This window comes from Aquila chrysaetos, chromosome 9 (genome assembly GCF_900496995.4).
Source record: "Aquila chrysaetos chrysaetos chromosome 9, bAquChr1.4, whole genome shotgun sequence".
Lineage (NCBI taxonomy): Eukaryota > Metazoa > Chordata > Aves > Accipitriformes > Accipitridae > Aquila > Aquila chrysaetos.
Window position 1 is genome coordinate 22802057 of NC_044012.1, and position 16509 is coordinate 22818565.

Below are 16509 nucleotides of genomic sequence, written 5' to 3' on the forward strand. Positions count from 1 at the left end.
GGGAGAGGCGTTCCTCAGTGCCACACAGAGTGAAAGGACATCCAGGCTTTCCTACCAGAGGGGTGGCAGCCAGGCTGTGCCACTTGCAGGGACTCTGCCTCTCCGTAGCCCTGCCTGCAGCCTTGTAAAGGGCTGTGGGGCCACTGATATGTGGGCAGTGCAGGCGAGCTCCATGGCACAGCACCATCCTGGGCATCACGCACGGGGAGACACCAGGAGCAGGCAGGAGCTGGGGTCATGCACTCAAAAGGTGGCAGAGGATGCCGGAGGAGGACATGGGCACATGGCATCAGACATCTCCTCTGAGCGCCTCGTGGCACCCTGCACGGCACTCCAGCAGGGCTTGCCAGCTCAGGGACACCTTGCCAAGGGAGGACAGAGGAAGGGCACGAGCCATGCCAACACCGCCAGGGCCTGGGCGGTAATTGAGTTAAATTAATCTCTGTCCCTGGCCTGGCCGGGGACAGGGAGTGGGCGCAGGGAAGGGGACAGCCCCATGGCCCTGCAGGGTGCTGATCACCTCCCCCAGCTCAGGGGACTTCCCTGGACGCTCTTCACCAGTCACCAGCCAGGGCAGCTGCCTCCATCCCTCGTACGTGGCAGGGATGTGGGTGTAATGCCCCAAGCACACCCTTTTTGGGGGTGTCCCTGTCATGGCCTCCTCTCACCAGGCCTGGGAAGCTGCCCCGAGCATGCCCAAGCCAACCACAACAGCTAAACGTGCAAACAAAACCCTTCGTGGGCAGCCACGCTTGGACGTGCATGTACAGCCATGGCCAGGCTGTGGACAGGCAGAAGAAAAATCCAGACACCCCAGGACGACATTCCTACTTCCCTGCCCTGGGTGGGATACAGGACTGGCTTCCCAGAGACCCCCACATCCTGCTAGCACTGAGTCCTGGTGAGGTTTCCCGGCTGCTCCCTGTTGGCCTTGGGACCACCAGCACTGAAGCTGTGCCCACCCAGCATCACCCAGCCCCCGGAGAAGCCACCAGCCCCAGGAGCATGCTGCCCTGGTGGCACCAGCACCAAAGACCAAGGTGATGAAGAACCTGTTTCAGGCTGTTCCTGGACAAGCGCTCCCTGGACATGGACACCCTTCCATGGCTGGGAACGTCAGCGCAGCTGGAAATGTGGCACGAAAAGGCACAGGCCAACCTCAGTGGGTGCACAGCGGGCAGAAGTCACTGCTGGCCAAAAGAGGCTGGGAAGATGAGTGCCAGCACGTAGGCACCAGCCTGTTGAGGGGCCAAAGAGCTCCTGGCCATGGGGGAGAGTTAGGAGCGGGCAGGAGGTGGCAATTCTGGCAAGAAGACCCACCGTCATGGCTTGAAGGAGAACCACAGTGAGTGACCAAGTGACTTGTGGCCAGGCAAGAGCCAGTCCTGGTCTGGGAAAGCCCGGTCCTAGAGCTGCAGATGGTGACCCCCACCACGGTGCTAAAGCCGACCTCTCTGACTTTATTTTTTTGCAGAAACCAGCAAAGCGAGCTCCAAAAAATCCTGGCAGCCCAACGCCACAGATCGTATGTGGAGTTTTTTCTGCAGGGTTGATGCCCCGAGGGCTACCGCAGCCAGACTGGCACCTACGCTGCCGCTGCCGGCAGCATCCCTTGCCAGAGGGGCCGGGCACCCCGCATCCGGGCACCAGGGCCGCGGCAGACTCAAGCCCTCCCCCCTTGCTTCCTTGCATCGTCCCCACACGGCAGCAGAAATAGAAGCGATAAAAATGGCAGCCCTATAAATAACCCCAAAGCACGAGGCGGGGAGCTCGTCCCAGCCCAGCAATGGCCTCAACCCATGCAAAGCCAGGGCTTGGTCTGCCTTCGCCGTCCCCTGGGGACCCCAAATGCCAGCTCCCCGCCTACGATGGGTCTCCCAGGTCCCGTCCTTTAAGTCAGAGCCACGGCAGGAGCTCCGACGTGCCCGCCAAGCCTCAGCCACTGGTGCAGGCTGGAGCCCAGCACAATGGCATCTCTGGGGGATGTCCCCACGCCCCTGCCCAGCTCCTCTCGAAGTAGCAGCAGGCAATGGACGATGCCCATCCCAGGCACCCCGCAGCAACCCAGGCCACAGATTCCTGGGCAAAGCGGAGCGCTGGCCAGGAGCCTCAGGTAGGGTTTGGGAAGAGATGCCCCAGTACACACCACTGTCCCCGCTGCAGATCAACAGTTAACCCCTGGTTGCACCCTGACACCCACCTCATCAGCTGCCCATCCCAGCATCTCCCATCCCTGCCCTGCCCATCGCCGCCCACATTCCCAGGCTCAACCCCATCATGTCATGTCCTCCACAGAGGCTCGTCCACCACCATGCCAGCTCCCACCACGGCTCCTCTCCACCCGGGAGACCGCAGCGATGCATTGGGGACCTCCACCAGCCGAAAGCAGGCAACGCCGGTAGCGGCGAGCCCCGCGTTGCCTGATTTTGCGCGATGTCATAGCCTCACACCCCAGCCCTGCCCAGGGGGACGCAGCAAGGCTGCTCCTTAGCCACCAGCCTGGAGACAGGTCCTCAGCCAACACGGGGTTTATAGGAAGGCCAGGACTTCCCGGTGGCCTCGGTAGTCTCCTCTGGGAATCTGGCAAGGGTAAAACCCGCTGAGGCTGTTTGCAAGCCCTGGGACAGCCAGAGGTGCGGCAGGGAAAGAGTTAATGGTGTGAGGCCTTCCCGAGCACTTCTTGGCAGGCTGGGGAGGGCTGGGAGATAGGAGGATCGGGCCAGCAACAAAGCGAGATCTGTCTCATTAATTCCTCCGAGCATTCCTCCCTCCTTCACCCAGGAGGAGGAGGCAGCACCCAGCTGACCGGTGCACCCAGGTCCCTCAGGAGCCCCCCCCCAGGGTCCTGCAAGGGGTGTGATGGGGCGGGGGGGGGAAGATGGGTGCAGCCTCTCCTCCGGGACCGATGGGCTCTGGCGTCCCACAGCCGCTCGGGCAGGGCCCTATATGGACACCGGCAGCTTGTCCTTTGCCCGCCGTCCCGCTGCCCGGCCGGCCCCGGGAGAGACGGGGCAGAGCACGGGGCAGAGCACGGGGCAGAGCACGGCTCCTCCGCAGAGTACAACGAGCGGCACCGTCCCAAAGCCGGGAGCGAAGCGGGGGCCGGAGGAGGCCAACGCATCCCGGCCAGGGTGACATTGCGGGGTTGCCGGCCCCAATATCCCACGGTCAGGCGGTTGGTTCCTTCTCCGGCGCCTCCGGCCGCGGTCCCGGCCCTGTCGCGGGGTGCGGAGCAGCCCTCGAACCGCAGGGCCGTGGGGCGGAGGAGCCGAGTCCCCCGTCACCCTCCCCGCCGTGACGGAGCAGCCCCCCGCACGCCTCGGTTGCCCACCCCGGGGCTGGGCGGCGGGTGGCGGACGCGGTGGCTGCAGGCGGTGGCACTGGAGCGACATGGGCCGCCGCCCCCCCAGGGTGTAGCCCTGCTAAAGCCGCCGACCCCGCTCCCCACTTATCCCCCCCGCTCCGTGACCGGCGTCTCCCCCCGGGGCAGGCGGCGCTGCCCGGGGTGGGGAGGTGCCGGTGACACTCACATGTCCCAGGAGAGGCGAGGGACGACGCGCGGGGCGAGAGCGGGCCTGGCTCGGTGCATCCCCTTTGTTCCACTCCCATGGACGGGGAGCAAGCGGGGAGTTCGTGCAGGCTCTTGGCAGCGCCCACCCCGGCTCTCTCCATGGAAACGCGGGAGCCATGTGATTTCGGCAGGAAACCACGGCAGAGCCAGCTCCAATGGCGGCTGCACGGCCGGGAGCACCTCCCTCCCTCCCCGAGGAGACGGCCGCCGCCGCCGCCGCCGCCATCGCCACCGCCGCCACCGCCACGGCCTCGCAGGGGTCATCGGCCCAGCCTGCCGGGGCATGGCCGTTCCCTGGGGGTCTGCCAACCCCACCGAGAGCTGGAGCGGGATGCCTGAGCCCCGTTCCCAGCCCTGCCCTGAGGCTTGCTCAGACCCTGGCTGCTGCGCCCACAGCCAGTCCCTGCCAGGAAAGCGGTGGCCGGAGTCCCCCCCGGTCCCCCCAACAAGGGCCACCACAGCCTCCCAGGCTACAGCTCGCCCCGAAAGACCCCGAGCATGTTGCACAGCCTGCTGACAGCGGGGATGGTATCTCCGGGCGGTGAAGTGACATGACCAAGGCTGTGCAGTCAGTCGGTGGCAGAGGCAGAACCAGCGCCCAAGCACCCTTGCTCCCAGCTGTACCCAGCGCCCCACGCTGCCTTTCCTCCCACCGCCGGACCCCGACTGCAGAAAGCAGGAGCTGTGCTCAGAACTCTGCTGAACAGCAAGTCTACCCTGGGAGAGCAAAGCATAGGCACTGCCCCACATTCCCATCCCCAGCAGCCTCCAACCTCCACAGGGAAGGAGGAGAGCAGTGCTCCCAGTGTCCCCAGCTGCAGGACAGGCAGCCCTGGTGTGAATGCAGGCTGCCACCCCGACAGATGCCACAGTTACATGGTGCTGGCTTCCTCATGGAGCATCATGGCTGCCCTGGATTGGACCCTGCCCTGCCAGTGCAGGTCCTAAACCCTGACACCTCTGAGCATCTCTGGAGCTCTGAGTGGAGGGAAGGGAGGAAGCCATGCTTCCCCAGCACCATGCCTACTGGAGGGATGCACCCTGCTCCTCTCCTTTCTCCCAAGCCCATTGTTCTCCTATCTGTCCTAGATCATATTGAATCGACCCAGTTTTAAATGGGACTGATGCCTTTGCAGCCCCGGTGAGACATCCTCCATGCAAGGATGAGACAACACAGCGCTCCAGCCAGCCTGGAATGCAAAAGCACTAATTAGACCATCACCAGGTCTCGGAGCTCAGTGGAGTAGGGCAATATCAGTGACAAGGAAATCATTGCACCACTGTCGCTCTCCTGGGACCACAGTGAGGAGAGGAGCACTGCTGCCAAGGACGCTCAGCAAGAACCAGGGCATCCCAGCTCCCAGCCCATCCCTCCAGACTGGCCTGGTTACAGGGAAGGAGAAGCGATGCAAAGATGGGAGAGAGGACAGCAGGTCCTGCGGCCACCAGCGAAAAGCCAAACCAAAGGGCCAACATGGACAGGCAGACAGGGTGTGTGGATCCATCAAGCCAGCTGGCTGATCAATCAACCCAGGTCGCAGCGCCACGCAGTCCCTCTCCCACCAGGATGGCCTGCCACGTGCCTGGCGTGGTCAGCAGCACCGTGCCATGCTGTCATCGCTTGATCCAGCATCCCCTGTGGATCAAGTAGGGGGCTGGGTCTCCCCCACACCCTGTGGATGGTGTCACCACCTTGCTTACCCCCAAAAGCTCTCCAAGGGCAGCCAGATATTGCTGCATGGTCAGGGCGGTGAGGTTAGCTGGGGGAAGGCAGGTCTGCAACCGCAACTGGCACAGCATGGCAAAACAGGCACTTGGAAGCACCCACCCACCCCTGCTCTGCATGGGTGCATACGATCCTCCTCGTGTCCCCAGCCTGCAGGTGAGTGGCTGGCTTGGTGGGCTGCCTAGTGCCCACCACAGCTTGCCTGGGCTCACCCACCCCAATTGAAGACCACTGAGCTGGTCCTACGTGATCCCTCGCAGCAAGGTGGGTCTTCAGATAATAAGCATTATAGAATAGAATAGAATAGAATAGAATAGAATAGAATAGAATAGAATAGAATATTTCAGCTGGAAGGGACCTACAGTGATCATCTGGTCCAACTGCCTGACCACTTCAGGGCTGACCAAAAGCTAAAGCATGTTATTAAGGGCATTGGCCAAATGCCTCTTAAACACTGACAGGCTTGGGGCATCGACCACCTCTCCAGGAAGCCTGTTCCAGGGTTTGACCACCCTCCTGGTAAAGATTTGGGGTGCCTGGAGGCAGAATTACCCACACCACCACGTTTTGCTTACCCATGCACCACCATTGCAAGGTAAAACACTACTCCCGGCCACTGCCGGGATGGGGAGCAGCTGTCTCACACTGCAGATATCAGGAGAGGGGACTGCACCGAGGCTGGGGCCAACAGAGCTGCCTGCAGCACTCCTCCCCTCGGCCACACGCCTGCCTGCCCTGCCAGACTGGGGATGTTGAGCTAAACACTCCTTCTGCCAAGGCTTGGGCTGGCGCACCGCACGGGCTATTCTAGGTCACCGGGAGTTTGCTCGGCACAGACCAGCTTTGCAAACAAAAGCGAGGGCAGGCTCGCTGCCTGAGTCCCTGCAGGACCCCCCTGCCTGCCTGCTCCCCAAAAAAACCCCTCCTGGTTTTAAGGAGGGATGATGCCCACCGGCAGGCAAGGGTTAACCTTCCCGGCATGGGTATGGATATTCCTGGATCCTGGCCATTGGAGGAAGCTTCCCAGCAGTCCCTGCCCACGCTGGGAAGCTGGGTGCTGGTGCAGGCAAGAGTCCCTGAGCGCAAAGAGACCCTGTCTGAGCACTGGCTGGCATCACCCAGCACCTCCCAGCACAGAATTGCACCTTGCCAGAGCCTGATTAGCTGGGACCACCATAAGCACATTCCCCTCTCCCTGGCAGCTTCAGCAACCGGCTGTGCCAGCTGCCTGCATCTGCCTGCCACGATGCAGAGTAAGGTCTGAGCCATCGGCGGACCCCCACACCGTGGGTCTCTGCCCAAATTGCTCTTCTCGCTGCAGGCTGGGCCTGGAGCCACATCTTCCACTCCCCACTCTCCAGAGGGCAGGAGGCCAGCCCTTGGCTCCAGGCCTGCCTCCCTCCACAGCCGCATGCTCAGCATTCCTGCTCAGCGTTGGAGCAAGGCAGTAAGCACAGGCCAGAGCTTCAAGCCTTGCGCCGGGACAGCCACGCGTACTGAGCACAGTCAGAGCCCAGCTGTCATCCCCGAGAGCAGCCGGGGTGCCTCGGCTCGGCAGAGCCTGCCACAAGCTTGGAGCTGAGCATCCGGCATCCCGGCACTGGGCTCCTCATCCCTCCGGCTGTGCGTTTTTGGGGAACGCAACCTGGGAAAAAGCTAAGGGAGCCAGGGCGGTGCTGGTGCAGCATGAGCAATGCGAGCCGCAGCTCCAGCTGACTCACCGGGGCCCCGAACTGGCCGGCAGTGGGGAAAGGCTGTGCCAGCAGGTCCTCTGAGCTCTGCTGGAAACCCTTCCCCAGCGTGCTCCGGGCCAGCTCGCAGGAGCAGCAGTCTGGGCTGCAGCCCTGACCCAGCCCATCCCTTTCTGTGGGGCAGAGCTGCCTGTCCCAGCACTTTGCCTGCCCGCGGGGCTGGGAGAAGGGAGGCAAGGACATCCCTTGAGCAGCCACAAACCTGCTCGGTGTTGGCCAGCACTGGGTGACAGTCAGCTTGCCCAGCCTCTCTGGCCAGCAAGCAGCCACCCAAGCCAAGGCTTTGCAGCAAAGCCAGAACATCCAGATCGTGACTGCATCAGATTCAACCCTAGCATGGGCCAAGGAGGGCAAGGAGCTGCCGAAGGGCACCATGGGCTAGTCCAGACTCTCCAGCCACCAGCCAGCTGTCCTTTCTCCTAACTCCCTTCTCGATCCCGGGAATGTGACAGGCAGCATCTCCAGCCCCTACCCCAGCTCAGCTTGGGGGGTCTGAATATCCCCTGGGGCCACATCACCTTCTGCAACCAGGCAGCCATCCCCACCTCGGCACAGTAGAAACCAGCTCACACACACCCTGGAGGAATCACTCCAAAACTATTCATGATTCACAAGATTCCTGCAGCCCCTCAGGGACTGTCCAACACCGAGCAGGAAAGCTGAGGTCATGGACGAGCCCAGCAACCAGCCCAGCTCAGCACACACAGCCGGCAGCAGGGAGGCTGGCACAGCCGGACCGCGGTGCGGCATCAGCAGCCTCGGGATTCGGCATCGCACCGGGTAAAGCTCAGTCCGGCAGGAATGCCTTGCCCCAAAGCTGGCCCAGGCCAGGCACGCCGGTGCCATAGGGGATGCAAAAGGAAAAGGCAACTGGGATCACGAGCTCCTTTGGCAGGGGTGAATTTGCAAGTTTGGCAGGGCTGTTTGCAAATGCATGCAAATATGGTCCTCCCCGAGCGGCACAGGGGACCCATGCATACCCTGATCCGCTCCACGGTGGTCCTGGGCACCGCTGAGAGGTGGGGTCCCTGTCCCCTCGTGAGCAGCACCCACTGCACCCAAAAGCAGAGAGCAGCTTCATGTAGGGGCAGCCAGCAGGCACCCGCATTGGTCTCCCAGAGTGTGAAAGCGCTCCTTGCAGCAAGCACCAGCCTTCAGCAAATGATCTGTCCCCTCCAAAGAAAACAACAAAGAAAATGCTGGGATGGGGATTAAGGAAATGAAACCGTCTGTGCAGGGTAAGCAAGGATAGGAAGTGGCTGTAATCATCTCCTCTCCCCACTGGCCTGCAGCTCTCCCAGCCCAGATCCCGCAGCAAGGCACACAGAAACCCAAGGGGAAATCACGTGCTGGAGAGCACGTCGGACAACAGGGAGGTTTCCAAGTGATCCCTGGTCCCAGAAAGGGAACAAGCACCCGGTGACCCTCTGTGCACCCAAGCATGGCACTTCCATGCTCACTCCATTCTTGTGGAAGAGAAGATGCAGGGAGACCTGACACCACAAGCTGCACTCTGTTCCTGAAGCTGGCACCGTGAAATGGCATCTCAGGAGCTTTGCCCTCATCCTGTCCCTCTTCTGCCTGTCCTGAGCTACTGGTCCAAATTGGTCCCTGCTGGGAAGGATGTCCCTGCAGGAAAGCAGTGGCAGCCAAACAGCTGGACCAGGGGTAAAACTGGTTGCTAAAAAGCTACCTGTGGGGCAGGGGTAGCAGAGGGGGGACATGCCGATAGCACAGATCCTGCCGCACCCTCCGCACCCAAATGATGCTCCCCTGAGCCTTAGGATGAGGCGGGAGTGGACAGATTCCAGCTCTCCGCAGGCCAAGCTGCCTCTCACATGCCTCTAGCACATGTGTCAATGCCACCAGCCCCAGGCTGTGGCTCCAGCCGGTCTCTCCCGTATCTGTCACATGCCCTGGTGCACGAGGACCAGCTCTGTTTACATGGACAAGTCTCAAATTCTCCTGCCAGGGATGAGTCAGGCTTCCCTCCGACACCTCGCCGGGGCAGCAGTGTCAGGGCCCCGGTGCTGCGTCACCGGCTGGCGTTTGCCTCCTGACCGGCACAAAGCGGGTGGATGCCAGGCTGGGGAATGGCTGGAAAGGGCTCGCACAGCCCTCTGCTTTCCATCCCGCTCGGAGCCATCTGCAGCAGCACGGAAGGCGCTGGAGGCTGGAGCTCGCTGCCAGGAAGCTCTCCCTGGCTCGGCTCCACCGGGCTGGCTTCCTTCCTCTCCACCCCACAGGCACGTCACGGCTCAGCGGCGGGGGGGGGGTGGGGGGGGGGTGGGGGGGGGGTGGGGGTGGGTGTGGGGGGGTCAAGCCCTAAGCAAGCCCCCAGCCCCCTCCAGAGGGGGGGAGGGGGTGGGATCCATGGGTGGGATGGCCAGGGTGCTGCCGAGGACCCCCCATGTCTGCAAAGTCTTGGGGTGCTGGGGTGTCTCCTGGGGTGTCAGCTCACAGGAGATGGGGGGGTGCCCTGGATTTGGGACCACCAGGGACAGAGGCTGGAGCTCAAAGGAGAAGCCAGCCCTCTTTCTGGCTGCGCATTGGCTGGAGATGCTGAGCTGGAGCTGGACTCGTGGCGTGGCGAGATGGGTGCCAGCCGCACGCCACCACCCTGCCTGTGCACAGCAGCTTCCCCAGTGGGAACCAGCGGTCAGTCCCATTGAAAGGGTCTCCAACTGAGCTGCAGTGAGGGCAGCATCCCTGGCCTTTCTCTGGGGGGACAACAGACATCCCCAGCGTACCGTGGCCACATCCAGCTCCCCCTGCACTTCCACTGCTCCCAGCCCTTGCTTGCTTTCTGCTCCTTCTTCCCCACATATCCCAGAGCCAGAAGAGCTCTCCCTCTCCGGAGAGAGGCCTTTTCCCTTTGCTTCCAACTTTCCCGGGGTGGGAAAAGAGCCTGGAGGCTCTTTTTTGATCCCCCCCAATCTGTGTCCCCCTCGCTGTGCGCAGGGCTGGGAGTGGGCTGGCTCTGTGCAAGCACAATAACAAGAAGTGTGTTGGAGCCGTTGGGAAGGAGGGATGTTCCTGGATGGTATGCAGCCCTGACAGCACTGGCTCTGCTTTAAAGGGTAACTTTATCCTGTAATAACAAAGAAGAGGAGCCAAGTTCCTCCCCAGCGTCACTTCCCTGGCTCCGAGGAGAGGGACACAGGGGAGAGAGCTCATTGAAATGAGCTTGGATCTTTGTTCTTGCCATCACTGGGTCTCAGTCCACTCCCTAGAGCCAACAAGGGGGGGAAGATGCTCCAGAGGAGCAGGGCTGGGACCCAAGTGGGCATCCTGGCCATGTCACTCTGCATGCCTGGCAAAGGCTGGGACACAAGCCATGTGGCCGGAGAGGATGGGATGGGTACCTGCTGATCTCCAGGGACATCCCTGAAGTCCCTGTGCCACTCGCTGCATTTGCACAGATGCATTTGGGTGCTGATGTGCTGGGGACCAAGGGGATGACCCCCCTAGCGAGCCCTGTCCTGCAGGCGAGCAGCAGGAAGGCTGCCCCAGCCCATGGCATACTCTGGGCAGCTTAACCCCATCCGACATCCCTGCAGCCGCCCCCCATGCATGCTCATGGCACTGGACAGGCACGCTGGCAGCTCAGCACTGTGCCAGCCCCGGGTGCAGCCTCCCGGGAACTTGTTCTGCAAGAGCTGGAAATTCAGGCCCAGCCAGTGCCGGGGAGGGGGACGGGCAGGGAGAGGCTGACCTGCCCCAAACCCCCAGCAGGACCCTTCAAAGCAGGAGCCGGGTCCTACGGCCAAGGGCTCGCTCTGACAGTGTCACCCCTTTTGCGGGCACTGCTGGGGGAAAAGGCATGGGCAGAAGCCCAGCTGTGGGAGGAAGGGCAAGCACCTCAATGCAACCCCCCCCCCATGCACACTCCTGTGCCGAGTTCAGGTGACAGCACGGCTTGCACAGCTCCCAAACAGGTTTTTTTTTTGGAAGATCCATGTGTGTGGCTGTGCCAGGGCCCCAGGGCATGGAGCAGGCTGGCCCAGGTGAACTGCTGGTTTATGCTGGGAGTGCACATGGGGCACCAGGGCATACGATGGGCATGTCAACATATGTTGTGCATTTGCAGGAGATGTGGAGCACCTCTGCATCACTCCAGCAGGCTCAGCGGCTGGGTGACCTACCTCTGCTCCTGCATGGACAGCAATGCTCAGGAAAGGTGTCCCGTGGTGGTCATCACCAGGGAGGACACAGCCCCAGCCTGTGCTGACAGGACACTAAGGTCCCCTCCCTGCCAGATGAGAAGGGGGGGGGCAATTTGGCAGATCTGGATAAGGTTGCTGAGATGTCTGTCTGATTTCCACTTACCCAAGGAGCGGCAGGTAGCACCTCTGGAGACCCTGGGGTTCAGTTAAACCCCGGCTCGTCAAACAAAGCTGGTGAAGCGCTGCAATTCTCTTCCCCAGGATGGATTTCCTCCAAATCATTCATTAGGTATTTGGGTTAAATCTGTGCAAAGCTGGCAAAGCCGCCGCCTCCATGGTGCCTACCCGGGAAACCAGGGGGGCTTCCAGAGGAAGCACCAGGCAGGATCCGACCAGCTAAAAGGGGGAAGAAAGAGCAAGGAGGGAATCAGCGGCACCTAAAGCCCTTAGGACCTTCTCTCCACACTGAGAGATGACAATGCCAGCATCCACCCTTTGGAAGAGTGGCTGTGGGAGATAACATGGCTCGGGTGAGATGTGCCGGGGGGTGCTGCTGGTCCCCAGGGTGGTGAAGCCTGCAGCAAGCTCCTGGTACCAAACCATCTTCCCAGGGCAGCCATGGAGCCTTCCCAGCTCTGGCCAACGGGAGCAGAGAGCAGCAGGCCAGGCAGCAGCGGGTTAAAAGCTCGAGGTGGGCTTACCAGTTAAAAGCTGGTGAGCTGCTTTCTCCCTGCTAACAATAATAAAGCAGAGGGAGAAGGGACGCATGGGGCTCTGCAGGGCCAGATAGCGATGGAGCAACCCCAGCCCCGCAGCTGTGGCGATGCCAGAGGAAGCCTCGCCACATTATCTGCTGGCCCCACTTGGCTTCCTTGGCAGCCCTTGGGCTGCAGGGACCAAGATGTGCTTCCTCCTAAGCGACATTTCTCATGCACCCAGGCTGGCTCCCAGTACTTTGATGACAGCCCTGCGCCCCAGCACCCTCCCAGTACCGCACCCCCTCTGAGACCTGCGGGTCCCCAGATGATCCAGCCTTCCCAGCACCAGTCTACCCCACTGTTCATGTCTCTGGGAACAGTCACCTGGGGCTCTAAGCCACAGGACTGCAGTGCCACCCAGCATGGAGATGTCCCCACCGTGACCATCCTGCTGCCCCGTCCCCCCATGCCATGGACACTGCCCGCACCTTGGCAGAACAAAGAGCTGTTTTGGCTGGAAGAAGACTCCTGCCGAGGGGATCTCCAGGTCCTGGCTGAGGTCCCTGCAGTTCTGGTTGCCTCTGCTCCCGGTCCTTCCCTGACCAGCAAAGGTCTGCTGCACCTGGAGCTGCTGCGGCTGGCTGCCCTGGCCACACTGGCTTGTGTCCCAGCGCTTCCTCGTGTGCTGGCTGTTTGTGACCTGCCTCCTGCCTGCTGCTCCACCTCCGCAGCCACATCTGTGTCATAGGAGCAGCCCTTTTCCGTTCCCAGTCTCCTCTTTTGGCCCTCTCCTCCTGGAGCGGTCTTTGCCTTTCAAGGGGCTCTGCCTGCTGCTATTTGCCCCACTTGGGCATGGGAGGTTGCCTCTCAAAATGGGTCTTGCCCTGATCCTGGCAAGTCCTGCCAGGACTCCCCATGTCCTCTCCACTCCTGTCCTGACCCACGGACCTGCCTGACCCCAGCTCCTGGTACAACAAGTCTTTGCCAGTGACTATTGGGCTGAAAGAAGGCAGCTGGTGGAAGACCCTCGAAAATACGGGCCTCTCCCTTTCCTTGACTGAAGTCAATCCCCGGAGCATGGCGAGCTGCTGGGCTCCCCAGAACAGAGCTATGTTTGCCCCCAGATGCTACTATGGCTTCACAGGGGCTGGCGGAGGCAGTCTGAGCTGCTCTGGGTGACAACATCCCCACCCATGGTTCCTGGAAGTCCCCAGACATGTTCCCGTGCCCTTGTGCAGCACCTGCATGAAGGGTCCCCAAGGGGTTGTTGAGATTTCTCTACTGCTGGATCCAGCAGCCCCCTGTGGCAATGCACTTGTCCAGTTGGCACCTGTTCCCCAGCTTCAAAATAGAGATGGATCAGCTGCAAAAAGCAGATAGATCCCAAATCATCCTTGCTCTGTCCCAAGGAGCTGCTGGATGGCCAGGTGGAGCTGGCATTTCAAGTGTCTCCCGGGGCACTGTGCGGCGTGCAGCCCGGTGAAAGGACACAGGGCACAGTGCTCAGAGCTGCGTGTTGCCAACATGGTGGGCTGGGGGGACCCTGAGGTCTGACACTGCCCAGAGCCAGGAGATAAGCCTAACACAAAGGGCAGAGTCGCCAAAAGGGAGTGAGCAAGGCAGGAAACATCAGGCAGGAGAGGAAACGGGGAGATAATCAACTGCATGAGCACAAACGCCCGGAACTTGTGCAAAGCAAAAGCTGACACCTCTTGGCAAGCATTTGAGCAGGGAGATCTGCCCGTCTGGCCCCTCTACTGAGGCTTCTTGAGGAACACACATCCTGGAGCACCTTAAGGTGCTCGGGCATCCCCGGCCTCCGAGATACCATGGCCAGCATGGTCCCTGGCAGCTCAGCTCCAGCATGTGTTCTCTGGGATAAGCCTTGTCTTGGAGGGTGGAAGGATGGGCTCCTGGGGAGCTGCTGGCCTCGCTTGTGATGGCAAAGCACTCACCAAGGGTGATTCCCAGTTGCAGAGGCCCAAGCTGGGTCATATTGCCCAGTCTCCCGTTGGCTTGAAAAATGGGATCAACTGACTTGCTGCCACTTGGCTCTGTGTGGCAATTAGCCTGCTGTCCCGGCACCCGAAGGAAAGACCAGTGCACTGGGCTTCCTACTGGCTGATGCTCATGGTGCTTCAACATCCAGCAGCCCCTCGACATTTGTTCTCATCCCCAGCGGGTGGGCTTCTAGTAATGCCAGAGCAGACCACACACCTGCAGAGCTCCCCATTCCTCCTCCCACCATCTTTGGGGCACAGGGCTACCCGCGTCCCAGGTGACCTGCCCACGCTGTGATGTCCCAGTTCCCAGGGGACCGGAGAGAGATGCTCACAGATTTATCAGCCTCCCAGGCTCAGCCAAAACCCTGCTGCCACAGCAGGTGGGCAACCATCCTGTGTCACCAGCACTGCAGGCCATCAGCCAAGCTGATGGAGCTTGTCCCAGTTTTCAGCAGTCCCATTTCTCCCCATGTTCCCAGCGGAGCAGCTGCATCCATCTCATGGGGCTGGCAATGATCATGGCGGGGGGCTATAAGCTGTCTGCAAGCAGTGGTGGGATCCCTGGCATAGCTTATCTCCCAGGATCCAGCACATGGCATGGGGCAGAAGGGAGAAACATGGAGAGAGATGAGCATGGAGCCAGCACGCAGTGACTGGCCGGGCTCCATCTGGCTTGTGCGGAGCAACTGGGTCAGGAGAACCTCTGCGGAGGGGCAGGAAGGGTGCTTAGTGGAGGCTTGGCCATGTCTCTGAGCCAGCGCTGGGCTGAGCACAGCCATACAGCTGCAGGATCAGGCCCTTCACCCATGCTCCTGTCCCTCAGCCATTCCTCACCAGGGATTTCTCTCCTCCTTCTGCCATTGCAGTGCTCACAAATACCTGGGGAGGTGCCCAGGTGGGCACTGACTCCTCTGGCCACAGACAGGAGCTGGGAAAGAAAAGAGCAAAAAGGAGTGAGCATTTGCATGGGAAATAAGGTGGCTGGGAAGAGCCCAGATGGTTTGGAGCTTCCCCACGGATGAAGCAGCCCTCAGCTGGGGCAGCAGTATTGCTCCCCATCCCCAGCGTGGCTCAGTTTGTTTGGGCAGATGCTGAGCACAGGAGGAGAAAGCCAAGGCCAGCGCCTCCACGCCGGGGAGCACCCACGCAGCAGTGGGTGCCTCGCATTAGTACAGCTCCCTGCAGCAGTGCTGGCAGCACCGTCACCCGAGGGCCTTGGAAAGCACAGCATGGGCTTGGAAAAGTGCACGTCAGCCTGGGCATGGGGAAGACAGAGAGCTCCAAACAGCCCGGGGGGCTTGGCTTCCTTTGGCACAGCCAGGTGGGGGTTGGCATTAGCCCCATGCCAGGGATGGGGCAGCGGAGCCCCAGCTCCAGGAGAGAAGGGGGACCCAGCTTCGACCCAGGTGTTCCAGCAATTGCTCCAGAACGGATCTGCCCATCCATTATGGAAAGGGTCTGCGGAGTGAGGGATCCCCTCTCCATCTGGGGATGCTCCCAGCACCTCTGAACTTCACAGGGGCATCTTGCCTCTCCTATCCCTGGCTGGGCACCTGGGCTGCTCGGGACCCCAAGAAGGGGGGTACGAGGAGCCAGGAGTCCAAGCTCACAAGCTTTGGCAGCAATGCTACCTCCAGCCACAGGCACCCTGTCCCCAAGCCCAGGCTGGCACCGAGGTTGCAGACGCTCCCTGCTGTCCCCTTTCCCAGCCTCTCAAAAGTCTCGGCTACCAAAATGCCACTGGCTTGGGAGGAACTGGAGCCAGTGAGGAAGAAAAACTCACTGGAGCCTGTGACTCACTGGGCTGTGGGTGCCAAGGCTTGTTAGAGCTTGTTGGGGCACAGCTTGCCTCAGTGGGGCAGAGACATGGTCCCAGCCCAGTAGACTGCCGCCATGTTCTGTCGGCCTCAGGGGGTGAAGCCTGGGTATGGGGACTGCAGCATTTATGCTCCTGGGTGGGAAATGGGAGGACTCCTGTGCAGAGCAGTGCATGGCCTCAAGATTCCCAGCAAAGCTGGTGCTGCCAGGCAAGCCCCCACTCCAGGGGAGAGGTACGACCCCAGAAAAGCCCAGAACCAGAGGGACAGAGGTGCTTGAGCTGATCCTCCAGATGAGAAAGAGGAGGTGGTGGCCTCTGAGGGAAGGAACAGTGGGTTTGCCTCTCCTGCAAGCCAGGCTGCTCTGCCCACCTGAGACTAGGCAGGGTTTTGAAGGAGCCTTGGCTCCTTTTCCCCATATCCCCCCAAGGAGAAGCTCTTTCCAGAGATGGCAGAACCCTCCTTGGAAAACCCAGTACCACCCCAAAGTCGTTTTCTTTGGGAGTGTTACCACCTCCTGGGCAAATTTATGCAGCCCAGGGCTGCCTGACCGATGCAGAAGCCCAGAGGTTCTCAGCCTCTCCATCCTGCAGAAGTGCCATTCCCATGCGGTGCTCCCCCATGGGACTGGGGTTCCCCCACCCAGGGGTACCATGCCCAGTTGGAGCTCCACTGGGAAGGGCTGCCCTGGAATTGCAGAACTGGACTGTGGTGCTACCGATCCTCTCATTCCAGCCCCAAGGCTGCTCCCAAAGGCACTGTGTCCAGCACAAAGTC

At 61.1% G+C, this 16509-nt stretch overlaps 1 protein-coding gene across 6 annotated transcripts in view; it reads right to left on the reverse strand.

Annotated features, from left to right (window-relative positions):
- The window catches only part of RIPOR1 (RHO family interacting cell polarization regulator 1), a 34541-nt gene extending 20825 nt beyond the window's left edge, over nucleotides 1-13716 (reverse strand). For 2 of the 6 annotated variants that reach the window (XM_041126017.1, XM_041126018.1), the window contains exon 1: nucleotides 3531-3765. In XM_041126017.1, coding sequence (XP_040981951.1) covers nucleotides 3531-3672 — 142 coding nt within the window. In that variant the 5' untranslated portion in view covers nucleotides 3673-3765. Of the gene's footprint in view, nucleotides 1-3530; nucleotides 3766-11377; nucleotides 11611-12400 lie in introns of those variants that run through there. The other 4 variants (XM_041126021.1, XM_030024969.2, XM_041126020.1 and 1 more) reach the window with 4 other exon arrangements.
- Nucleotides 13717-16509: the final 2793 nt, after the last annotated feature.